Here is a 25,948-nt window from a genome sequence, read left to right as displayed (position 1 = left end):
AAGTGATCTGCTAACCTCAGCCTCCCAAAGTGCTGGGATTACAGGTGTGAGCCACCACACCTGGCCCAAAAGCTTCTTTATATCCTTTTCTAATCCCTCCTGCCTATTCCTCTCCACAACGCCCAGGTGACCACAAATCTGCTTTCTGTCACTAAAGAGTAGTTTGAAATTTCCTAGAATTTTATATAAATAGGATCATAACATAGTATTTTGTGTCTCTCCTTATTCATTCAGCACAGTTATGCTGATATTCATCTGTGTGGCATATATCCACAGTTTATTCTCTTCTACTATAGAGAAGTATTCCATTGTATGGATATACAAGTTGAGTATCCCTTATGTGAAATGCTTGGGACCAGCAGTGTTTCAGATCTCAGAGTTTTTCAGATTTGGAACATTTGCATAAACACAGTGAGATATTTTGGGTTAAGGACCCAAGTCCAAACACAAAATTCATTTATATTAATAGTTCATACACACCTTATACACATAGCCCAAAGGTAATTTCATACAATATTTTAAATAATTTTGTATATTAAACAAAGTTTGTATTAAGAATTTATGAGTGGAATTTCCCACTTGTGGCATCATGTTGGCACTCAAAAAGTTTCCAATTTTAGAGTATTTCAGATATTGAATTTTCAGATTAGGGATCTTAGCTTGTACTACAGTTTGTTCACCTGCCCTCCTACAGATGGATATGTAGGGTTTTCCTAAATTTTGAGAAGGAGTAATTCAAAGTGTTTCAAATTAGAACAGAAATGATTGATAGAATCCTAGAGATAATTTTTTCATTTTTAAAAGGTGATTCAGCTGGGTGTGGTGACGCATGCCTGTAATCCCAGCACTTTGGGAGGCTGAGGCGGGCGATCACTTGAGGTCAGAAGTTTGAGACCAGTCTGACCAACATGGCAAAACCCCGTCTCTACTAAAAGTACAAAAATTAGCCCACTGTGGCACACACCTGTAGTCCCAGCTACTTGGGAGGCTGAGGCAGGGGGATCACTTGAACCTGGGAGGCAGAGGTTGCAGCAAGCCAAGATCATGCCACTGCACTCTAGCCTAGGTGACAGATGAGACTCTGTCTCAAAAAACAAAAAACAACAACAATTTTAAAAACCAGGTAATTCACAGCCAGGTGTGTTAGCTCATGCCTGTAAGCCCAGCACTTTGGAAGGCCAAGGTGGGCAGATTACTTGAGGTCAGGAATTCGAGACCAGCCTGGCCAATTTGGCAAAACCCTGTCTCTACTAAAAATATAAAAATTAGCCAGGTGTGGTCGTGTGTGCCTGTAATCTCAGCTACTTAGGAGGCTCTGGCAGGAGAATTGCTTGAACCTGTGAGGCAGAGGTTGCAGTGAGCCAAGATTGCGCCATAGCAATCCAGGCTGGGAGACAGAGCAAGACTCTGTTAAAAAAAAAAAAAAAGTGCTTCAAAAGGAAAAAAAAGAAAAATAAAAAAGGTGATTCATTTCTGTAATTATTGTATTTTTATAAAGATCCTTAAAGTATAAACATTTTCTTTCTTAAAGTAACAAAAAAATTTGTCTTCATTTCTCTATTAGTAACACAAAAAGTAGTTCTGAAAAGAATCACATGTTGAGCTTCTATTGTGTTATGGTTTGAATGCTCCCTCCCCTTGAAATTCATGTGAAAACTTAATCCCCAGTGTGGCAGTCTTGAAAAGGGGTCTTTTAGAGGTACTTGGGTCATGAGGGTTCTGCCCTCATGAATAGATTAATCCACTCAGGGTTTAATGAGTTAATGTATTAATGGGTTATCAAGAGAGTGGGACTGGTGGCTTCATAAGAAGGGCAAGAGAGACCTGAGCTAGCATACTCATCCCTCTCACCATGTGATGGCCTGTGCAGCCTCAGGACTCTGCAGAGTTCCCATTAGCAAGGAGGCCCTCACCAGATACAACTGCTCAGTCTTGGACTTCCCAGCCTCCAGAACTCTAAGAAATACATTCTTTTTCTTTATAAATTACCCAGTTTCAGATACTCTGTTATAAGCAAGAAAAAATGGGCTAAGGCATATTTATTGGTCCCCTTTCCCATAAACTTCCAAATTGTTCTTCCAAATGGCAGAAAGGACAGGAAGGAGGAGGAGAAAGATGAATACGTATGAAAAAATACTGAAAGGTGTTTTGTATCTTTTTGAGAACAAATGGAATGTCTAAAATATAGGAATGGCTAAGGTATGCCAATGGTAGGATTTTTTAGTCAGTCAATCTGGAAGCATTTATTGAATGTTTCTTGAGGTTCCTACATTGTATTAAATATTGTGGGATATTCAAATTATTACATGACATAATCCCTTTCCTCCTGAAACTTTATAGATGTAGTTATAGCAATCAGATCAACACATCAGAAAATTTACTAATTGGTTCTAAATTATAGTCATTACATATATGACTTAATATGTAATAGTATTTGAGAAGCATGACAGGATGGGGAAGGAAGCATTGATGTGGGATCAGAAGCCTAGAGTTCTAATCTTCAGTGATATGTCATTTAGCCTCTCTGAGATTTGTTTCCTCACCTAGAAAATGTGCATCATAATTTCTGCTTTGCCTGCTTTGCAGGGCTGTTGTGAAAACAAAACAAACTAAGTTATGTGAAAGTACCATGAAATCTTTAGGGTACTATACAAAATCAAGGGGTTCTTGGTTAGAAGAGAAAGAAACCAAGAGGAGACTGAAGTGATTGCATTTGAAAGTATAATGGAGAGGCGAAGGCCAGAGGTTGAAGGTGAAGGAAAGGGATGAAATGAACCAGAAGAGACACAAGTTAGGGATGGAGAGAGGAAAAATAAACCCTACACAAACCTTATGCGGTACAGATGAAGAAGCTGAGGCTTAGAGATCTTAAATAAATCAGCCAGGGACAGAAAACTATAAGTGTCCAAGCCAGGATATGAGTTCAGGATTGTCTGACCCCAGAGCTCTTACTCTTAAGCATTATGCTGTACTGCTGGATAAACAACAGAGACCAAAAAAAACCCTGATTTCAGTATGTCTCAGTGAAGAGACAAAATCAACTATAACCAAGGGACATATTACAAATTATAGGAAAGAAAACTGATTAGGTTTTGAGGAGGGCTTTGGCAATTACTTGTATTGTACTTAGAACTTATTTTCAAAATGTAAATGCATTTTAGAATTTATTCTCATAATTACTCGAATAAATAAATATGGCAACTAGACTGTAGCACAGAATATTAGGTGAGTGATCCAAAGTTATACACCCACTAACAGTAAGGTTGGCACTGGAATTGAAATCCTGAAATTTTCAGGCTGTTGATCTACCATGCTGCAGTGATGGCCTGGAGAGATGGAGCCAGTGTTTTCTCTCACCCAGGACTACAAAGTGCAGGCAAGACATGCTAACCTTACTAGGCCTCTTTCCTTCTTCCCCTTCTGTCTTCCACCTGCCTTCTTGGTCTCCAGCATCAGTCACCTTCCCTGACCCGTATGCTCACCCCTCTAAGCACACCAGGTTGTGGGGCTGCACTGCTGAAGGGGCTGCCACTCATGCGAAGCTCATCTAATGTGCCTGGTGACCAATAAACATATAAAGTGCACCCTTCCTTTCTGAGTGCCATTATTCTACATGAATTTGAAGGGAAAGACTAAAAAATTAAATTGTGTAAACCTTATTATATAAGGCTGTCTGAGTGTATTTTTTAACATTCCAGATATGCTGTTAGTAACAATAATTCATTTATTTCATGTTCTGAACTGTCAGTTTATATCGGAAAATCATGGAAGAAATTTGAGTTGTGAGTTGTATTATAATCTGTGGAAGAACTTCACATTTTTATTTTCCTGAAGCCCATTTTGTTTCCAAGTTTTGAGTTTTAGAAAAGAGAACCAATTTTTTTTTTTTTTTTACTAATCTAATGATTCCTTTGTATTACTAATTATTTATAATACCTTAGGGATTATTTTTACTTCTTTCTAGCCTAAACTTGAGAAGAAAAGATATTTCCTCTTTGGGATGCTGTGTGGACTCTCCTTATTCAATTTAAATTTGGCTAACCTTCCTTTCCCACTGGCTCTGTATAAAAAACTTCTGAACCAAAAGCCATCACTGGAAGATTTAAAAGAACTCAGTCCTCGATTGGGGAAGTAAGTAAATATAACTGTTTTCTTCAGGACTATATCTAGTAAGTCTCCATTGTTTAGGCATAAATAATGTTACACACAGAGAGACAGATATGGTCTTCAATTTCAGTACTATATGTTCTCGAGAGGAATTTGAATTTTAGCATGATTTATAATTGAGTAAACCTTCAAAACGGAGAAAGGTTGGATGTTCCTCTAATTATTAACTAGTAGAAGAAACAGAGTTCTGACCTGGTCTCTTGACTTTATCCAGGTGGAAATAGTTGCTTCAGAGAGCACAATATACATGTGTGTCATCACATATATATATATTTGTACGGCTATATAAGGGGGTGTGTGTGTGTGTGTGTGTGTCTGTGTAAGTCTAATAAAAAAAATGAAAATATGTTCATCCTCCTAGTAATTAAGGGAATAAATAAAAATGAAATGTCATTTTTCTACTTACAGATTGACACTTGTTAAAAAGTTTTGCGTAGTGTTGGCAGAAAATTGGGAGAAAGGACTCTCTTCATGTGTACTGTTAGTGGGAGAATACATTGGCTAGATATGTGCTAGAGCAGAGTTTCTCTGCCTTGGCAATACTGACTTTCTGGTCTATTTCATTCTTCATTGTGGGAGACTGTCCTGGGCATTGAGGGATGTTTAGCAGCATTTGGGGTCATACCCACCGGATGCCAGCAGAAATCTTCCCTCCAAATGTGACAACCAAAGAAGTCTCCAGACTTTGCCGAATGGCCCCTAGGGGACAAAGTCATCCCTGTTTCAGAATCATTGTCTAGAGGAAATAGCTCCTTTTTGTTATTTCCGCCAAGATGTAGCAGTGTCTATGTGATAACAGTGGTCCAACAAATGAAACTATAAATAGAGGTAAACTCTAGGGAAAGGGAGTGAGAAGGTGGAGGATAGGAAATTTATATTACATTTTATACATTTCTATATTGTTCACAATTTTTTTCCATTGAAAATTTATTACTTGTGAAACTTTATAAGATCAATAAATATAGTTTTTAAAACCAAAATTTTCATTAGGAGTTTGCAAGAAGTTCTAAATGATGATGCTGATGACATTGGAGACGTGCTTTGCCTACGCTTTTCTGTGAGTACTAATGAAAGCCAGATTATAGTTTAGCTTTAATCTATTTCTAAAATATAATTTTTGTTATAGTATCTTAAATATGGAATCCCTTTTTTTAATTGAGTCAGAGTCTCACTCTGTCACCCAGGCTAGAGTACAATGGTGCAGTCTCGGCTTACTGCCACCTCCACCTTCTGAGTTCAAGTGATTTTCCTGTCTCAGCCTCCTGAGTAGTTGGGACTAGACATGCAACACCATACCTGGCTAATTTTTGTATTCTTCGTAGAGACTGGGTTTTGCCAGGTTGGCCAGGCTGGTCTCTAACTCCTGGCCTCAAGTGATCCACCCGTCTCAGCCTCCCAAAATGCTGGGATTACAGGGATGAAGTGCTGTACCTGGACCCCAGGATCTCTTTTTGAAAGACATTTTACTTCTGTACCACAAGGCTCCCCTTTTTTTCTTCTCATTTGATACCTTCTGTCTCTATACTCTCAAATAAAGTGAAGCTATGGTGATTATTCAACTAGTGTAAATAATGTAACAACTAAATAATTTAGGCATGAAAGCAATGTACTAGCATAGGATTTTTTACTTTCACATGTATTGAAAAGGTTGAACCACATAAAAAATTATTTAGCTCCAAGTTATTTTCAATTCTATAGGGGAAAATATATTGGCAATAATGATATTATGGGTGGTTGATTATTCAGACCTACTCTGGTGTTTGGTACCTAAATACATTTTGGTTACAGATACATTGGGACCAAAATGATGTTGATTTAATTCCAAATGGGATCTCTATACCTGTGGACCAAGCCAACAAGTAAGTTTTGACAGCTAGAATATCTGTTTTGAATATACTGTACATAAAATGTTGTATCACTCTACTTTAAAATTGTATTTTACTGGGCACAATGGTTCACACCCATAATACCAGCACTTTGGGAGGCTAAGGTGGGTGGATCACTTGAGGCCAGGAGTTCAAGACCAGCCTGGCCAACATGGCCTGTCTCTACTACAAAAATTAGGCAGGTGTGGTGGAACATGCCTGTAGTCCAAGCTACTCAGGAGGCTGAGGATTGCATGAACCCAGGAGTCCGAGGTTGCAGTGAGCCAGGATTGTACAACTACATTCCAGCCTGGGCAACAGAACGAGACTCTGTCTCAAAAAAAAAAAACCAAAAACAAAACAAAACAAAAAAAAAGTATTTTCACTTCTCAGATGATTATTTTAGCTCCTAATCTTTTAGAAAAATAGAAGTTTTTAAAACAAAAGGAGAAAGGATTCAGGGTTCAATATTTTTCCTTTGTGGCTCTTTTTACTATTTATTCATTTAACAAATATTTTTGAGTCCTTATTCTGTACCAGACTCTATTATAGGTGCTGGAGATACAGTAGTCAAAAAGACAGACAAACTTTAGAGCTTAAATTCCAGTGGGGCAGAAAGACAATACACAAATGAATAATTCTTATTTTTAATAGAGATGGAATCTTGCCATGCTGCCCAGGCTGGTCTTGAATTCCTAAGCTCAGGCAGTCCTCACACCTCATCCTCCCAGAGTACTAGGATTACAAGTGTGAGCCACTGCACCTGGCCACAAATGAATTATTACGTATTATATAATGTTAGATAAGGATGAGCACTCTGAAGAAAATTAAAACCAATTGGCCGGGCGCGGTGGCTCAAGCCTGTAATCCCAGCACTTTGGGAGGCCGAGGTGGGTGGATCACGAGGTCAAGAGATCGAGACCATCCTGGTCAACATGGTGAAACCCCGCCTCTACTAAAACTACAAAAAATTAGCTGGGCATGGTGGTGCGTGCCTGTAATCCCAGCTACTCAGGAGGCTGAGGCAGGAGAATTGCCTGAACCCGGGAGGCGGAGGTTGCGGTGAGCCGAGATCGTGCCATTGCACTCCAGCCTGGGTAACAAGAGCGAAACTCCGTCTCAAAAAAAAAAAAAAAAATAAATAAATAAAAAAACCAATTAAGAAACTAGGGAGTTCCAGGTGGTGGTATGCTGGAGCTCACTAGTACCAGCTTGTGAAAGCTGATTGTTAAATTTTCAAAAATGTTAAGAGTTTATTATCAAAGTATTAGTAGCTGAAAATCAGCCATGGTGGGAATATTTACACCACAGAAATTGACCAATGCTACAAATGTGTGTCCTCTCCCTCTCACTCCTTTTCAGAGAGCTGGTTGTTAGACATTTACTAGCACACCACTGGTTACAGGGGAAGGCAGACAAGAGTTGATTTAGATAGGCTAGTCCACAAAGGCTGCCCATAGTATGGGAGACAATCATGTATCTGATGGAAATGCCTCCAGTAGCAACCCTGCCATTAGGAAATTAATCATTTAGTGGAAACGGCATCCTGTAATGTAAGACAGACCTTGGAGAAACAATTTTCACAAAGTGATATATGTTGTGAGAGGGAACAAGCAGAAGATAAGAAGGATCAACCCTGATAAAGTCTTATTTATATTGAAATCTAATGGATGGTAGAAGTTACCAGGTAAAGAAGAAATGCTGCATTTTGTGGCCTAACTACAAAAGAGAGACAACAAGACCTATGAACTCTAAAGGTCAGTATGACCAGAGATGAAAATGGGAGTGGGAGCCAGGCACCATGGTGCATACCTGTAGTCTCACCTACTCAGAAGGCAACAGCAGGAGGATTGTTTGAGGCCAGGAGTTCAAGTCCAGCTTGGGCAACAGAGGGAGACCCTAACTCTTAAAAAAAAATCAAAAAAAAAAAAGAAAGAAAATGGAAGTGGGAAGAGGCTGCTTGCTGAAACTGGCAAAGTCAGATCACTAGGGGAGGAGGTTGGGTTGGGAAGGCCTGTTGATCCCTGCTAAAACGGTTTGCAATTTACCCCAAGACCAATGAGAAGCCTTTGAAAGACTTTAAGCAAGAGAATGCCATATTCAGATTCATGTTTTTAAAAAATCTTCCTGACTGCAGTCAGGAAAGTCAGCCAAATGTTGTAAACCTTCTGATTATATTTTCTAAATTTCTTTCTTCTAGCTGACCAGTTTTTAGTCACAACACAACATCCTTGTGCTATGTAGAAATAATTTACTTTTCCTTTTCAATAAAAATGGTAAAAGGAACAGAGTATAGAATATTTTAGTCATTGGCCTTTTTTTCTTTCTTTTTTTTTCTTTTTTGGCTTCCCTCAAGGAAAGACTACATTTCTAAGTATATTGATTACATTTTCAATGTCTCTGTAAAGGCAGTTTATGAGGAATTTCAGAGAGGATTTTATAGAGTCTGTGAGAAGGAGATACTTAGACATTTCTACCCTGAAGAACTAATGACAGCAATCATTGGAAATACTGATTATGACTGGAAACAATTTGAACAGGTAGGTGATACCTAAAGTGCCCCCAATTTTTTCAAAACAACTTCTATATATTCCATCTCCCTCAAGTCATTTTTCTCTTTCTCTTAAGAATTCAAAGTATGAGCATGAATACCAAAAATCACATCCTACTATACGGTTGTTTTGGAAGGCTTTTCACAAACTAACCTTGGATGAAAAGAAAAAATTCCTCAGTAAGTACCATGGCAATAGATGAACACATAATTATATATTTTTAAAAAGGTGCAGTCTTGTTTAGGATGAAGCCACTGAAGTGGCCTCATTGTCTGGGGTGACACCCAAGGCTCTTTGTCTCACAGCCATAGAGATCAAGGACGTGGACACACACAAAGGGTGAGGGAAACTTAATAGGTGAAAAAAAAAGAATAGCTCTCTGCTACAGAGAGGGGTCCCAGAAAAATGAGTTGCTGATCCGTGGTGAAATGCAGGGGTTTTATAGATGAGCTAGGGAGGAGGCAGTGTCTGATCTACATATGGCATAAAAAACCAGTTAAGACCAGGGGTACCATCTGCATAGGGCACGAATCTCTGGCAGCCCCTACCTCAATCTTTTATCATGCAGGTAGGTAGCTACTCCATGAAGCTTATTTCTTTCTTACTGTGCATGTGCTAAAAAAGAGGGGAGGTAGAACCCCCATGGTGGATGTGCCTGGCCCCAGGTAGCCTTTCTATTATTGGTGGAGCTGCTGGTATCCTCCCATGCAAGCTTTCGGCCTTTTTTTTTTTTTTTTTGAGATGGAATCTCACTCTGTTGCCTAGGCTAGAGTGCAGTGGTACGACCTTGGCTCATTGCAACCTCCACCTCCCGGGTTCAGCGATTCTCCTGCCTCAGCCTCCCGAGTAGCTGGGATTACAAGCATGTGTTGCCATGCCTAGCTATTTTTTTGTATTTTTAGTAGACATGGGGTTTCACCACGTTGGCCAGGTTGGTCTCGAACTCCTGACCTCAAGCGATCCACCCACCTTGGCCTCCCAAAGTATTGGGATTACAGGCATGTGCCACCACACCCGCCCCCAGCTTTCTTATCCATGTTTGCAGCCCAGTATTCCAGGGTGCTCTTTGTTAGAAAAGAAGTGATTTCCTGGACTACTTTTTGTTAGAAAGGGAGTTCTTCCGAAGACTCTTTTGCCCTCACTATCTGCCTAAAATAATTTCTTCCTATCTCTGTATCACCATTCTTGCTGGTAGGTCACATGTGTTAGTGGCAGAGCAAGGATGAGAACCCAGGCTCCCTACCTTCTAGACCAGCATTCTTTCCTTTACTCAAGCCTGTTTGTTTTTTCTTTTTTAATAGAGATTTACTATTTTACTAGTTTTTCTACACTGACTCTTTTTCTGCACCTTCTTTCCTCACTTCAGCTGGCTTCTAAGCCTTTTATCTCATGTTCCTATCTTCATCTAATTATCTAAGTCCTATGATGTTAAAATGATGCAAACTATTTGTTTTATAATAATATATCATTTAGAAATAATAATAACGGCAATGACAACTGATAATAACAGCAGCAGCAGCAGCAGTATTTCCTGTGTGCTTATTCTGTGCCAGGCACTATGCTGACTGCTTTGTATCTATTACCTACCTTTTTCCTAATAGCAACCCTACGAGGTGGGTATTATTCTTTTTTTCCCATTTCAGAATGAGGAAAAAGTGGCTTGGAGCATTTAGTAGCTTTCCCATGTTCAGACAGCTGGTAAGTATGAGAACCAGAATAGAATCCATCAGGCTGACTCCAAAGCCCAGGCTCTTGACCACTAAGCTCTGTGGCCTCATGGTGTAAGAAGTTCCCTTGGTGGGAACCCTAAGGTTTTTCTAGGGCAGACTTAATGACTTCTCTCACCATCTTATCCCATTCGTCAGTTCTTCCTGAATTACACATTTTTCTTCTTGCTATTTTTTTTTTTTTTTTTTTTTTTTTTTTGCTACTAAGGATGTTGGAGGACAATTCCAACTTGTTCATGGATCCAACCTATTTCTCTATTAGCCCAAGCTGCCTTTCTAATCGTCTCTCTTAATGGGAAACTTTCGATTCAGCCCAATGGTTCAGCTGTCTGTACATCCTGTGAGTTCACTTCTTCCCACCTCTGGCTTTCTCCTGGGCTTTGTCCCCTGCCTTGAAAGCTCACCCCCTCTCTTGAGAACTAGCCAGGTGTGGCCTGTGTGAAGTCTCCATGACCACCCAGCTTGGTGTCTCTCTCCCTGCTGAATCCTTGAGGCTCCTAATCTCATTCATCCTAGATGAGCTAAATAAACTTCCTTCTTGCTACTGTCTGTGCATGCATACAATTTTCCCCCAACTACACCATTAACTCATTGTGGACAAAGACCAAATGTCATGATTTTTCTACATTCAACATGGCCTAGGAAAGTTCTCTCTGCCTAAGGAAATTCAACAAATATTTATTGAATGAAGTGATTAACTTCCTCCTTTTTATTATGTTTTACTCTTTCTATAAAATATCTTAACCAAATTTTATTCCTTTCTAGTTTTTCTTACAGGACGTGATAGGCTGCATGTAAGAGGCATACAGGAAATAGAAATAGTATTTCGCTGTCCTGAAACTCTCAGTGAAAGAGATCACCCAAGATCAATAACTTGTCACAATATTCTGGACCTCCCTAAGTATTCTACAATGGAAAGAATGGAGGAAGCACTTCAAGTAGCCATCAACAACAACAGAGGATTTGTGTCACCCATGCTCATGCTCACATAGTCATAATTACCTCCAAGAGTCTCAGAGTTGGCTTTTTCATACTTGGATCCTTCTGTTCTTCCTTACACCTACATAATACAAGAGGTTAAGGAATAGTAGTTAAAAGTAGTTGAGGGAGAGGTTAGGGGAATGGGGAGAGGATGGTGATTGTCAAAGGGCATAAAATCTCACACAAGACTGAGGCAGGAGAATAGGGCCCAGAGATAGGGATCTAAGGATGACTTGGACAGATTCCCTGAAGCTGAAGAGTCTGAATGCTGCCCTGTGATTGGTTCATTCAGGACCTTCATTTGCATAAGGCATCAAACCACATCAGTCTCTGACTGGCCATGGGCCAAACCTGCACTCTGGCCAATGACTGGTTCATTCCAGGACCTTCATTTGCCTAAGGAGCCAAACCACACAAGTTTGGGGTTGGCCATGGGCAAATTCACCTCAGCCTCTAATTGGCTGTGAGCCAGTCTTTCATTTACATAGGGTGTAATCATCAAGAAACCTCTACAGGGTACTTAAGCCCCAGAAGATTTTGCTACAAGGGCTCTTGAGCCACTTGCTGGAGCCCACTCCCACCCTGTGGCATGTACTTTCACTTTTGCTCCTTCACCACCTTGTGCTCCAATAAATCCACTCTTTCACCACTTGTTCATGCATGTCGTTCAATTCTTTGTTCAACACACCAAGAACCTTATAAACCTCACTACTGGAACCCTTAACCCAGTAACATATTTTGGTGAGCCAGCCATGAGGTAAGCCCAAATTTGGGGATTTATTTTCTTTCACTCTATCGAGATTCCATTTGTGGCCACAGGCTGGAACTAAACTTCATATGGGACTCTCTGTCTCTCCCCTTCTCTTTCTTTCCCTTTTCCAACTTGGGACCCTTGGCAGATAACATTCTAAGCACGGGGACAACTGCAGGTCTCTTGCCAGGGCCACTCTCTGGTGAGACTCAAAGGTTTCTGTGTGTAAGCACCTAACCATCATCACCTACTTCAGGTGCAGAACTGAATCCTTTCCTTTTTAGTCCTTCAGCAGCTATTTCCCAGTAGCTCCTTGGTAATTGAGGGCTACCGGCCAGTGCCACTCTCTGGTGTTGCCTGAAAGCCAGAGTGCACGGGGATAGCTGCTTGGCCTGGAAGGGGGAAGGATTCTTTTCTATCTTTCCTGATTATAGTTCCCGAGCCCTACGTGTGACACAATTGGCAGTGGCAACTTGTCGAGGGCGAATTCATACACGTTTCAGGTGGCTTTAACCCTTCTTTTCTTATGCTAAAATTCCCATGTGGAGTCAGCCCACCAGGGAATACAACAAATAGGGGCACAAGATAAATCCCTGCCACCATGAGGTCCATGTTTGTGCAACTATAATATTATATTTATTTGCTGCTTATGTTCGGATAATATGTTTAGACCAATTAGAGATGTCCACCAAACCCAAAGGGCCAGGGCAATAGGCAATTGACTATGGAGGCCCCAAGGGCTAACATTAGCCCAAAAGTTAGGACCAATCACTTGGATAGGGAAAGTCCCCTGTTTCTTTTGTAAGGGACTAGATCTGTATCATTTTAGTTTAGCAGATCTGGTGCTAAGGGAAGACTCCTGGTGGAGACTCTTGGCTCATTGCATAAATTACGCAGCAGATCCATGGGGAAATCTCTGCGCCTGGTTTATCTGGTACAGTCAGAGCGCACTATGCTCCCTTATTGAGAGGCCAGTCTCTAACAAGTTTAAATTAGGCAGTCTGCCATCCCTTGCCCTTCAAACTATAGTTACTACAATGGTTAAGGAAACTACTTGGAAAGAAACTATTGTGGCCAGCTATAGGGATGCCAAAACCCAAGGACTGCATCTAAGAATGAAGGGAATCATACTAGTCCATTGTCTATGAAGGGAAACCATTAAAAGTGGCACTGGTGCCCACCTAAGGTCGGAGATGTCTGACTCTCTAAGACTACCCCAAAGGGGGTCTCCAATCCTAGGCTACAACTCTCTGAAGAGGAAGCCCCTAGGTGGAGGTTCTGAGGTCCAGCATTAAACGCTTCTTAGGGTATTTTCTCTCTTACAGAAAAGAATAGGAAATACTCCATCCATACGACCTGACTCCCTACTCAGCTACATCCTCAATAATTAGAACCAATTTGACTCTGACAATATAAGAAGGAAACACTTTTTTTTTTTAATGTAATACCATTTAGCCCCAGTATCCTCTAGATAGCCAGGAGCAATGGCCAGTCAATGGGAGTCTCAGTCATGATACTATCCTGCAATTAGTCTTATTTTGCAAAAGGCAGGGTAAATGGTCAGAAATACCATGTTTAAGCCTTTATGGCTCTGCATCAAAACCCTTCAATTTGTAAGGCTTTCAAAACTTGCCATCAAAAATAAAAATTCCTAAAGTAGAACCAGATGTTATAGATGACCCTTTTCTGCAAGGGCCCCTCATTTCTGAGGGGGAACTGCAACCACCTCCATACAACCCCTTGCCAAGTGCTCCTGAGGATCAAACCCAGGAACAGGAGGCGGGAGCTCCACTAAATTCCCCATACACTTCCAGGGGAACACCTTATTCAATTCCCCATCCAGCTCTATTTCCCCTAAGGGAAGTAGCAGGAGCTGAGAGGCTAATCTAAATGGAGGCCCCCTTCTCCAGAACTGATATACAACAACATAAGGATAAGTTAGGAATTTATTCTCAGAACCCCAGGAAATTTGCAGACGGATTCCAAACTTTAACCTTAGCCTTATATCTCTCAGAAAGAAGTTCAATTTATCCTGGCAACTTGTGGCAGTCCTCTGGAGAAAGAATACATTTTTGAGGCTGCCTAATGGAAGGAGACAAATTGTTTGCCCAAAACCCGGAGGGCAATTACCTGGGGCCAGATACAGTCCCCATCACTGACCCTAATTGGAACTATAACAACCCTGTGGGAATGAACAACTGAGCCAAATTCCTTGAAGCTCACCTGGGAGGAATGAGAAAGGGAATGACTAAGACAATAAATTAAGAAAAATTACACAGGGTAAGGAAAGTATGTTTTATAGCAGGTTGGAAGAGGCTTTTAAAAATACAACAATGTGGACCCTTCTCTCCCAAAGGCAAAGTATTAATGGTACAGCATTTCATTAGCCAAGTTGCCCTGAACATTTGGCATAAAATCCAGAAGCTACAAATGGGACCACAAACTAATCAAAATCAGCTTCTTGATACCACCTCCATGGTATATAACTATTGTGATCTGGAGGAAATAGAAAGGGAATACAGTAAAGAAAAACAGCCAAAATTTTGGCAACTGTCATTGGTGATGCCCTAAATGTCCAAAAGACATTCAAGGGAAACCCAGAGTCACAAGGGCAATGCCGGCAAAAGCTCGTTACAAGTGCAAGGAAAGTGGGCACTGGGCAAAGGACTGCACTAAGTCTCCACTGGGCCCATGCCACCAATGTGAGGGCACCAGTCACGATCCCAGGCACTGGAGAATTGACTGTCCCTGGTACCACCAAGGGGCTCCATCAGTCAAAACTCTAGCAGTGCGTAAGGAGAGATCAGATGAAGATTGACAGGGCCAGGGGACATCATCACCACCACTTAGGAACCCCCAGGTAACTCTGGATGTCATGGGAACCCAAATTATCCTGCACACCAAGCAGCAGCTTTGCTTTTTTCTGGAAATGGCTAGATTCTGTAGAATATAAATCCCAAATTTCAGGCACATAGCAAAGCTCCTTTATGAGACAAGGGGACCTTAAGATGAGTCGATGGAATGAACCCTACAAACGAGGGAGGCTTTCACCAAGTTAAAATGGGCTCTCAGCTAGGATCCTGCACTAAACATTCCAAACCTCACCAAGCCCTTCCTGTATGTAGCAGAAAAGAAAGGCATAGAAGTGGGAGACTTGACTCAGAAGCTGAGCACTGAACCTAGGCCCATTGCACACTTTTCTTTGTTTTCAGATGGAGTCTTGTTCTGTCTCCCAGGCTGGAGTGTACTGGCACAATCTCAGTTCACTGCAACCTCCAGCTCCTGGATACAAGTAATTCTCCTGCTTCAGCCTCCCAGGTTTCTGGGATTACAGGCACGTGCCACCACACCCCAGCTAATTTTTGTATTTCAATAGAGACATAGTTTCACCATGTTGACCAGGGTGGTCTTGATTTCCTGACCTCAAGAAATCCACCCACCTTGGCTTCCCAAAGTGCTGGAATCACAGGTGTGGGCCACTGCACCCAGTTGTTGGATAGTTTTCAAAGGAATAAGACAGGGTAGCCACCAGGTGGCCCAGCAAGCTGCAAGCAGTAGCAGCCACTGTTATTTTGGTCGAAGAAGCTATTAAAATTACTCTAGGTCCGTCACTAGGTGGAGGTATTAACTCCCCACCACGTAAAGTCAGTCCTAGAAATAAAAGTACATATCTGGATGATAGGAGAAAGATTAAATATGAGGCAGCACTCCTGGATAATCCAGACACTCTTAAGACCTGTAACACCTTAAACCCAGCTCTATTAGTCTGTTCTCATGCTGCTAATAAAGACATACCCGAGACTGGGTAATTTATAAAGGAAAGAGTTTAACTGATTCACAATTCCCCATGACTGGGGAAGCCTCACAACCATGGCTGATAGAAGGCAAAGGAGAAGCAAAGTCATGTCTTACATAGCAGCAGCCAAGAGAGCACGTGCAGGGGAACTCTCCTTTATAAAACCAGATCTAGTGAGACTTATTCGTTATCATAAGAACAGCATAGGAAAGACCCACTCCATGATTCAATTATCTCCCACCAGGTTGTGGCAGGCCAATTCTCTCTGATAATCACACAGACAGGCCTGCATAGCACTCCAGTTACAAAGACAGATTTCCACAGCACTGCCTTAACATTGAGCAAATAGTTAAACCTAGGGAAATCGGTGCCCAGACATGAAAGCTAGAAATGAAACATATGGCATATCTTCAGTAGGAGTCTTGCATTGGCTTTTCCCTAACCTGGAACAAGTCAAAATAATAGAGACAGTCTTACATTCCTAGTGCCAGGACCCACCTCGGGTCAATGGAATCGGAGACAGTTCAAGGTAACAGTGGCAGCTGTTTGAGTAGATTCATTAAAGAATCTAAGGCAGCTCTCTGGACCAAGCTGTAAAGGAGATAAGATAGAAATAATCTCTCTGGTACCACAGTAGACAGGCCTTGATGGTACTGGGGCCCTTTTAATCAAACTTAGCAAGCATTTTTTGCCTCTGACCTTCAGTTGAAACAAAATTACTTACAAATACACTTGGCAAATGCTACACTGCACTTAGGCACATAACCCCAACCTATACAAGCACTAAGAAAATTCTAACACTTTGAGTTGGTCTGCTGGAATTATCTCCAGCCTTCTCCCTGTATCCAGTTACATCAATAAATTCCATTATTTCCTAGTTTGTCTGCTTCTCCTTATTGGGCCTTGAGAAAATGCAGCCAGACCCAGCTTGGTTCTGGAAACAGGGTCCCTCCCACAACACATGGAAATTATGGGAGCTACAATTCAAGATGAGATGTGGATGGGGACAAACCATATCACCAGCCGAACTGCTACCTAAGGGCACAATAACCAATCATTCCTGTGAGCAGATTATTGCACACAGATATGTGAGCCAGGCTGATATTTTAGATCAGCCTCTTGCAGACCCTGAGGATAACTGGTTTACAGGTGGCAGCAGCTTTGTACTAAATGGGGAGCACCAAGCTGGATATGGAATAATGAATCACACCATTTTTGAAGTCCAACTACTGGCCCCAGGCACATCAGCGCAAAGGCTGAGATCACTGACTGCTGGCAACCTCCCTATCCTACTACCAGCACTTGTCCAAAGATTTCATGGAAATTTTGGATGACATTGCTCCAAGTATTGTCATCATACAAAATCAAATAAGTTCCCTGGCAGTGGTCACTTTGCAAAATAGAAAGGGACTAGATAGCCTAAGCACTGAGAAGGGAGGCTTATTATGTCTTTTCCTAGAGAAAGAATGCTGTTTCTATGTCAACCAATCAGGAATATTAAAGGATGGCATCTAAAAACTAGCTGACCGGGCCGCTAAGATATGACAACAGCTGTCGGAATCATGGGGCTCTTGATCAAGGTTGCTGGGCTGGGCATCATGGCTCCATCCCCTAGCCAGCCCATTACTAATGGTTATACTGGCCCTGGTCTTTGGATCATGTTTGCTAAACCTTTTAACCAAGTAAGTTCATTTTCTCTTGCCTAGAAACCATTTAGCTTCAGATGATTGCATAAGAAGGCTTCCAGGCAGTGCCGTGTAAAGACACCACGTATGGCCATCAAAAGTTTACCTTGTGTCCACAAGACAAAGCAGGGCAAGAGTTCTGTGGTCCCCAGTAGGTAGGGCCAGTGTGCTAAATCAGCAGGAAGCAGTTATAGAAGAAAAGACAATCAGTCTCTCTGCCTCCCATAAAGATTTCTAGGGATCATGTCTCTTAAAGGAAAATGAGGCAGGAGAATAGAGTCCAGAGATAGGGAATCTAAGGATCACTTGGACAGACTCCCAGGAGCTGAAGAGTCTGCATACTGACCTATGATTGGTTCATTCCAGGACCTTCATTTGCATAAGGTGCCAAACCACATCAGCCTCCGATTGGCCACAGGCCAAATCTGCACTCTGGCTAATGATTGGTCCATTCTAGGACTGTCATTTGCATAAGGCACCAAACCACACCAATCTTGGATTGGCCATGGGGCAATTCACCTCAGCCTCTAATTGGTCACTATCCAGACCTTCATTTACATAGTATGTAACCAATAAGAAACCTCTAAAGGGCACTTAAGCCCCAGATGACTTTGCTACCAGAGCTCTTGAATCACTTGCTTGAGCCTGCTCCCACCCTGTGGAGTGTACTTTTGCCTTTGCTCCTACGCTATCTTCCACTCTCATAAATTCACTCCTTCACCGCTTTTGTTCAAGTCTTTGTTCAATGTGCCAAGAACCTGGACACCTTGCCATCAAAACACTTAACCCAGTAACAAGATGAATATATTCTTTCTTTCTTTCTTTAAGACAGAGTCTTGCTCTGTTGCCAGGCTGGAGTGCAGTGGCGCAATCTCGGCTCACTGCAACTTCCGCCTCTGGGGTTCAAGCAATTCTCCTGCCTCAGCCTCTCGAGTAGCTGGAACTATAGGCATGCACCACCATACCCAGCTAATTTTTGTATTTTTAGTAGAAACGGGGTTTCATCATATTGGCCAGGATGGTTCGATCTCCTGACCTCGTGATCCGCCTGCCTAGGTGCGTGAGCCGGCCTGTTCTTTTTTTTTTTTTTTTTAGTTCAGTTGCACAGTGTGGTAAATATAGTTAACAATACAGTATTATACATTTCAAAATACCTAAGAGAGTAAATTTCAAATGTTTTCACCACAAAAATTGTTAAGTATTTGAGGTGATGGATGTGTGAACTAGCTTAATTATTCCACATTGTTATTCATAAATTATAAGATCATTTTGTTCTCCATAAATGTATACAATTATAAATTGCCAATTTACAATTTCAAAAAAAGAGAATTAATTGAAAAATCGTTGGCTAAATAATAAGAAATTAATCAAGAATAATTTTTTTCTTAAGAGACAAGGTCTTACTATGTTGCCCAGGCTGGTCTTGAAATCCTGGGCTCAAGCAATCCTCCTGCCTTGCCTCCCAAGTGCTGGGATTACAGGTGTGAGCCAAAAATAATATTTTTAATAAAGCAATATTCTGTAAAGCAACATTTCCTATATCCCTGACCTTGCTAGATATATATATATATATTTTATTTAGGAATATCTGTATAGTTTTTATTTTAGCAAACTGCCGAATAATTTATTTGAAAAATCTGAATGTTAAGGGATTCATTAATTCATTGAATAATTACTTGTAGTAGGTACTGTGTGGCAAGAACCATTCTAAAGGCACAAGCATGCGAACAGGCCATCGATCAGTGGGACAATGTGGAGTTTGTCTAGGGCAATCGGAAGAGAGCCCAGGCCGCTCAGGGGCTCAGCTCTAGGAGAAAACCAACTCCCTTCTGGCTCCCCAATCTGCTGAGAGCTACTTCCACTCAATAAAACCTTGCACTCATTCTCCACGCCTATGTGTGATCCAATTCTTCTGGTACACCAAGGCATGAGCCAGGGATACAGAAAGCCCTCTGTCTTTGTGACAAGGTAGAGGGTGTAATTGAGCTGGTTAACACAAGTGCCTATAGACAGCAAAACTAAAAAAGCACACAGTAGCACAGCCACTGGCACTTCAGGAGCTGTAAACATCCACTCCTAAAAGCTGACAGAGTTATTAAAAGAAAGTTCTCAGCCAAAATACAAAGGTGGGGTCCTGCCAACAGGCTCCTACATCACAGACTGAATACCAAGCCACCATACACAAGCCGAAGAGGCTCCTCCCTGCTTTATAAGGCTGAATTCCCTGTGGCTGCACCCCATTCTCCTGGTGCAGGCAGGCCCCCAGTCCCTTGCCGGCATACCAAAACAAGGCCCTCCCCAGTATTCCTCAGCTGCACAAAAGCTGTGGGACAGCTCAGAGATTCTCTGGGGACCCTCCCTTATCTGCCTCCTGCATCTATCAATACTATAAAGAATAATTAATTTTAAATATAATGAAGACCAAAAAATTATAAAACTTCTAGAAGGTAACAAATGAGAAAATGTTATAATCTTAGTTTAGCAAAAATCTCCTAAGTAGGACAAAAAAAGGTATGAACTAGGTAAAATAAAAAAATGGATAAATTACATCAAAATTTAAAACTTTCATGCTTCAAAAGACACAAAATGAAGAGGCAAGCCACAGATAGGTAGAAAACATTTCAAAATGTACAACTAATAAAGAATATGATATAAAACATACAAAGAACTCAAATATATAAATAACTCTTAGATAATAAGTAAAGCTAGCTAATAAATGGTCAAAAGATTTGATTACACACTTCACAAAGAAGAGATTCTCCTGCCTCGGCCTCACAAAGTGCTGGAGCCTCACAAGCAGGAGCCCAGGCCCAGTGTTGTCAGTCGATTTCCAGTGACCCTTCAGAGAGCAAAGGGGAAGTTTTCTCCTGTTCCCTGTAACTGACAGGGACATCAATTGGTGAATGGATAAATAAATTGTGCCATATCCACATGATAGACTATCATTCAGCAATAACACAGAGGAATGACTAATGAAACACAGTAGGATGAATCTCAAAGCATTGTGCTGTTTTAAAAGCCAGACATAAACCACCACTTAGGTATGGCTCCGTTAGTTGGACATTCTAGAAAAGGCCTAAAACACATCACTGTTGCCAAGCACCCAGGTGTATGTAGCAGGGCGGGCTGGCGGGGGGGGGGGGGCGGTCGGGGGCGGGGGGGAGGGGTCGGCGTGGGGGCGGGGGGAGGGGCGGGGTCGGGGAGGCTGACTGCACAGTTCTCCCTAGTTTCATCCCGGTTTGAGCCTGGCGCACAACGTTTAATAAACTTTGGCTTCCGTTATCCCTCCCTCTGGAAATGCGTGTGTCAGGGTGCCTCCTAGTGGAACTGCAGCGTTTCCTTGAAAGCCATTCCGTCCAGGAGTTCAGGTGCCCGCTGCCCGCCCGGGATACTTTCTCAGTTCAGCCAACGGCCTTTACTCTAGCCAGCGACCTGTTTGTTACCTTTGGCCGCCTGTCCAGTCACTCTCATCTCAGTTTCCTTTTCCTTTTCGATTCCGCCCCCTAAAAACAACAAACTGTTTCGTTTCCGAAACTAGCTGCAGGCCACGCCCCCAAACAGCAGGGGCGCAGTAGCGGAGGCTGCGGTTCCCCGACGCCACGCAGCTGCGTGCAACCGGTTCCCGCTCTGTCGCGCGACGCCCAGAGCAGTGGGCGCGCCCAGTCCCGGGACGTCGCGTTCTCTCCTCTCGCCTCCGGGCCGGGGACCCCGCAAAGCAGCGATGGAGCGGAGGTCGCGGAGAAAGTCGCGGCACGACAGACGCTCGGTCGCGGGCCGGGCCGCCGCGTCCCAGCCCGCGAAATCTCAGGGCGCGCAGCTCTGGCTCTTCCCCAGCACCGCGGGCCTCCGCCGCGCGCTGCTCCGGAGAGTCGAGGCGACGCGTCAGATTTGCTGCTCGTCAGGGCGCCTGGCTTTCCTGGAGCGCGGCGGGGCGGGCGTCCAGGTTCATCAGCTGCTCCCGGGGAGTGACGGCCTCCGGACGCCGAGTGAGTGGGGCTCTTGTGTGAGGGCTGTGATGGGCGGGCGACCGGGGTCCGCGCCTGAGGGGAGAGAGCCCAGAAGGCCGCAGTCGCGAGCCTGGCTCGGATCGTTTCGCTGACAGCGCACCTGAGCTGTCTTTTATCCCGGTCCTTGTCTGGCGCGTGGTGCGCGGGATGCTGGCAACCAGCGAATCCTGAACTCAGCAAAGCGGGTGGCGCAGAACCTGCGGGCAGCATCTTCATCCTTTTAGCCAGTCTGGCTTTTCCACAGGTTTCTGTTCAAGTTGGCCCCCCTCGCGTCACATCTCCCACTAACTCCTGAGAAAGTAGCCACTGCTCCAACTTTGGGAGCCGTTTTCAGTGATGGGATTTTACCTTGTCCTTCAGTCGCACTTCTCCCACATTCTCATCAAGGTGGGGGGAAATAAATGCCCACATTCTGAAATTTTGCCCGTCTGTGGAGTGAAGAAATTGGTATCTTGCTGTGGGTTTGTTTTGCATTTAACTCGAAGTCTAACATCTTTGCGGTTTTCTACAGGGCATTTGCATTCCTTTTTCAGTAAACTGCCTGTTTATTTCTGCCTGGCTTTTTGAAAATTGAGTTGTTAAATCTTTTTTTAATTGGTATGGAAGGGGTATTTGAATATTGAATAAGAATAGTCTTCTGCTCCTCGTACATGTTGTAATATTTTTCTCACTTTGCCTTTCATGGGATGTTATTTTTTATTGTGCACAGTTTTTTGGGTAGTTATCGATTTTTTTCTTTTAAGTAGGCTTATGGATTTTATGTTAGGTTGGAAAGCTGCCTGCGCTCCCAAGATTTTTTAAAAAAGTACTCATCTTTATGGTAATTTTAAGATTTTATTTTTTAAGTTAAAATTTTTTGTACACTTGGAATTTAAGTACTGAGGTAGGAAGGGGACTAGATTTATTTGTTTTTCCAAATGCCCAGCCAATGTCCCGTTACCATTTCTTAATACCTCCTATTTTTCAGCTGATTTCGAAATGCTGAGTCTCTTTAAAAGAAAGTCTGTTGGGCGATTTCTTATTACCAAACTGTTTTGGTTCTCCTAGCATTTGTAATATGGTTTGTGCTGTGAGATTTTTACGTGAATAGATTCTATTTCATTGGCACTGAAGATGAAACAAGGTCCCCAAACTACCTAGTTTAACTTTTGTGAGCAAATTAAATAAGAGTACATTTTTTAACCAGAGGACAGTTTCTCTTAACTTTTAGAAAGGGCCACATGTGCACTAATGCTAATGAAAAGTGTTTTCAACCACATCACCTTTCAAAATAGTCCCCCAAACATAATCCTTTTAAGAATATAGGCTTTGGCTTCTACTGGAAACTGTTGGGAGGTGTTTATTACTGTTGTTTGCTTTTTGGGAGAAAGGAATATGTTTCAGAATACACAATGTACTGTTCTCGAAATGAGTTATGTGGTCCTAAAGTTTTATTTTTTATAGACCTTTTCATCTGTGTCATTTCAAATTTAGTTTGTCTTCACTTAATAAACAGGAGTCTAAAAGCAGATATTTAATTGGATACTTTAAGGGCGTGTCCCTTTTAAAACAAAGTATAAATCAATATTTTTTCAAATTAAAAAAAAAATCTGTGTCAAGACAATTGTCATTCCTAATTTACTTTGCCTACCTGAATTTTCTTAAGAGAAATTCATGGTAAGTCAAACCTTGTCCAGTTGAAATTTTTCCCAGGTGTTTTAAGTGTATTATAATGAAATCAGTAATACAGTGCATAATAATCAAAATAATCATAGTTCCTGGTTGAATTTGCTCTGTAGAGTGCATTAAGTTAGGAAAAAACATGAAGATACATTCCATGGACCTGGGAGCAGACCACATGCTGATTCTCTCATCAGACGGAAAACCATTTGAGTACGACAACTATAGCATGAAACATCTAAGGTAGGGAACTTTTTTCTTTTATTAATTTTATTAATTATTTAATTTTAAATAAAAGACAATAATTTTTGTAGAAAAATGTTACCATATCTGATTCTTGTCCCTGCTTTATATAGTTGCATCTTCAGTAAATGATAAATTCTGAACTGACAAGTAAATCCATGTTTCCCAGGGCAAGTATAATGTGTTGTTTTGGCATTTAAAGATAATGATTAAATAGTCTGTCTAGCCCTAAATTGGATTTTCACATTCATTAACTCATATGTTCCTCACAATAATCCTATAAGTTAAATTTCCAGAAATAAAAGTTTTTAACCTAGAAGAAAATACATATTATCATGAAATGATTTGTGAGACTTTTCCCTAGTAGATTATTATGAATTAGAACTCATTTTCATCTTGCATTTATTCCTGCATCATAAAATCATTGTTTGCATAGAATATTTTAGTCATTTTATTATAATTATGTAATGCATATTATTTTTTCTTAAACCACTAATTAAAACATATAGTATTTAAAAAATAATTTTAGATGCACCGAATGTGATGCATCAAATTTAAAGTTTTTTCTTGAGCTTCATTTCTAATTAAATACCATTAATAATTCTAAAATCCATATTGTTACTTTCATTATGGTGATTAACATAAAATGTATTTTCTTTCATCAGGTTTGAAAGCATTTTACAAGAAAAAAAAATAATCCAGATCACATGTGGAGATTATCATTCTCTTGCACTCTCAAAAGGTATTTTTCTAGAATAATAATTTTTAGAAGTAATACATGTGTGTATATGTGGAGCCAGTAGAATGTCTATACTTCACTTTGTAACAGGACAGAAATATAGTTTTGAATTTGACATGGTTCTGAGTACTATTCTTAAAGCAAATACAAAATGAGAGAATTCTTGGATCTATAAAATGTTCAGGTTTCCATAATTATTATTCCTAAATTCGGTTTTATGTTTTTATTTTTCAAGTACAAAATGGTGAAAATTTTCTGAATAATCAAAACTATTTTCTCTGGAATCTGGTCCAGGCCTGGGGCCACCCTTTCCCAGAAACTTCTTTCCTTTTCCTAACACTCTTCCAGCTTCCACTCTTCCGGCTCAGAATCTCCTGGGTCCGATTTTGTGGCCAGGTTGCAGGCCTCTGATATGTCTTAACACTGCCTTTTGAATTCAAGGATTCTCCCTAGTCCTATAATATTTCTCATTTTCTATCAGACACTGTCATGGTGGGAAATGGAAGCAGTGAATATGAATTATATCCTAAAAACATTTGACTATAAGGCAAGGCTTGGTGGCTCATGCCTGTAATCCCAGCACTTTGGGACGCTAAGGCAGGAGGATCACTTGTAGCCAGGAATTTGAGACCAGCTTGGGCAACATAGGGAGACCTCATCTGTACAACAAAAAAACTTAAAAATTAGCTGAGCATGGTGGTATACACCTATAGTCCCAGCTGCTTGGGAGGCTGAGGCAGGAGGATCCCTTGAGCTCAGGAGTTTGAGGCTACAGTGAGCCATAATCATGCCATTGCACTACAGGCTGGGTAACTGAGTGAGAACCTGTCTGAAAAAAAGAAAAAAGAAACTTACTGTGAAAGGAATAATTAAAATAGAAGCAGGGTGATAAAGGGGGAATTTGGAATCAAGGGAATTTTTGCTAATAAATGTAGGACAGGTACAAACATGTTCGTAAACTGAATGGAAGCTGGGATTCAAGAGAAGTTAATAATTAGTATTTGACCTTCACTGCAAGACATGTTGAGATTTGATAGTATGAACTGGTATTGGAAAAAATTGATAATTTGACTTCATTCATTCATGAACAAATATTTCATTTTATCTACTGTGTTTGGATTATGAAGATGAAACACACACACCCTACCTTTAAGAAGCCCAGGGTCTAGAGGCATGTATGTACAAGGGTAAAGGGATATTCAGAGTTTATTACTAGTAAATCACTGTACAGAAAGAATAAAAGTTGGGGAAACAAGAAAAGAAACTGGTCATGCTCATCATTGTATTCCTGGTGGTTGACAGGTGCATGAAAATTCTGTGTGAATGAGAGGCTCTGCTTCCCTCCAGATCCTGCACAATATCTTGCAAAGAGATGCTCAGTAAACCTTAATTCTCTGGTGTACTTTTTTAGACTCTTAATTCTCTGATGTACTTTTAGATATTGTCAGCTCTATCAAATAACGTCTAAGAACTCTCCCTAAAAATGACCTCCATATATTCAATTAATAGAAGAAAAAACTGACTCATTTACGATACTATAATTTCAAATGAATTTTACAGTTGTTTATTTGGGATCTTGTAATTTCAAATGAATCTTACAGTTGTTTGAGCTCTTCAACCATATGAAAGGTAGGGAGATAGAGAAAATAGTAGTTCTGGGTTTTATTTTATCAGAGGTAGATTGCTTCTGTTTTTCATGGACCCATTGTCTGGGTGTTTTAAAGTAAATATTTCTTGAATTTGATTTTAATATGTTCATATAGCTTCATTCTACCC

General features: G+C 41.2%; 2 protein-coding genes across 8 annotated transcripts in view; both read left to right on the top strand.

Moving 5' to 3' along the window:
- Positions 1–11,944, top strand: part of HERC6 (HECT and RLD domain containing E3 ubiquitin protein ligase family member 6) — a 67,430-nt gene extending 55,486 nt beyond the window's left edge. For 3 of the 6 annotated variants that reach the window (XM_032239644.1, XM_032239645.1, XM_032239643.1), the window contains 6 exons: positions 3,965–4,131; positions 5,158–5,224; positions 5,956–6,026; positions 8,389–8,572; positions 8,661–8,763; positions 11,077–11,944. In XM_032239644.1, coding sequence (XP_032095535.1) covers positions 3,965–4,131; positions 5,158–5,224; positions 5,956–6,026; positions 8,389–8,572; positions 8,661–8,763; positions 11,077–11,303 — 819 coding nt within the window. In that variant the 3' untranslated portion in view covers positions 11,304–11,944. Of the gene's footprint in view, positions 1–3,964; positions 4,132–5,157; positions 5,225–5,955; positions 6,027–8,388; positions 8,573–8,660; positions 8,764–10,227; positions 10,283–11,076 lie in introns of all 6 variants that reach the window. The other 3 variants (XR_004257317.1, XR_004257318.1, XM_032239646.1) reach the window with 3 other exon arrangements.
- Positions 11,945–21,099: 9,155 nt separating this feature from the next.
- HERC5 (HECT and RLD domain containing E3 ubiquitin protein ligase 5) overlaps positions 21,100–25,948 on the top strand; it is a 56,450-nt gene continuing 51,601 nt past the window's right edge. Inside the window, exons 1-3 of one of the 2 annotated variants that reach the window (XM_032239641.1) lie at positions 21,100–21,510; positions 23,310–23,433; positions 24,099–24,175. In XM_032239641.1, coding sequence (XP_032095532.1) covers positions 21,246–21,510; positions 23,310–23,433; positions 24,099–24,175 — 466 coding nt within the window. In that variant the 5' untranslated portion in view covers positions 21,100–21,245. The remainder of the gene's footprint in view (positions 21,511–23,309; positions 23,434–24,098; positions 24,176–25,948) is intronic. The other variant, XM_032239642.1, reaches the window with a different exon arrangement.

The sequence above is a fragment of the Sapajus apella genome, unplaced genomic scaffold (assembly GCF_009761245.1).
Source record: "Sapajus apella isolate SASKATOON/1434 unplaced genomic scaffold, GSC_monkey_1.0 scaffold45, whole genome shotgun sequence".
Taxonomy (NCBI): Eukaryota; Metazoa; Chordata; class Mammalia; order Primates; family Cebidae; genus Sapajus; species Sapajus apella.
This window is presented reverse-complemented; position numbering and strand designations above follow the sequence as displayed.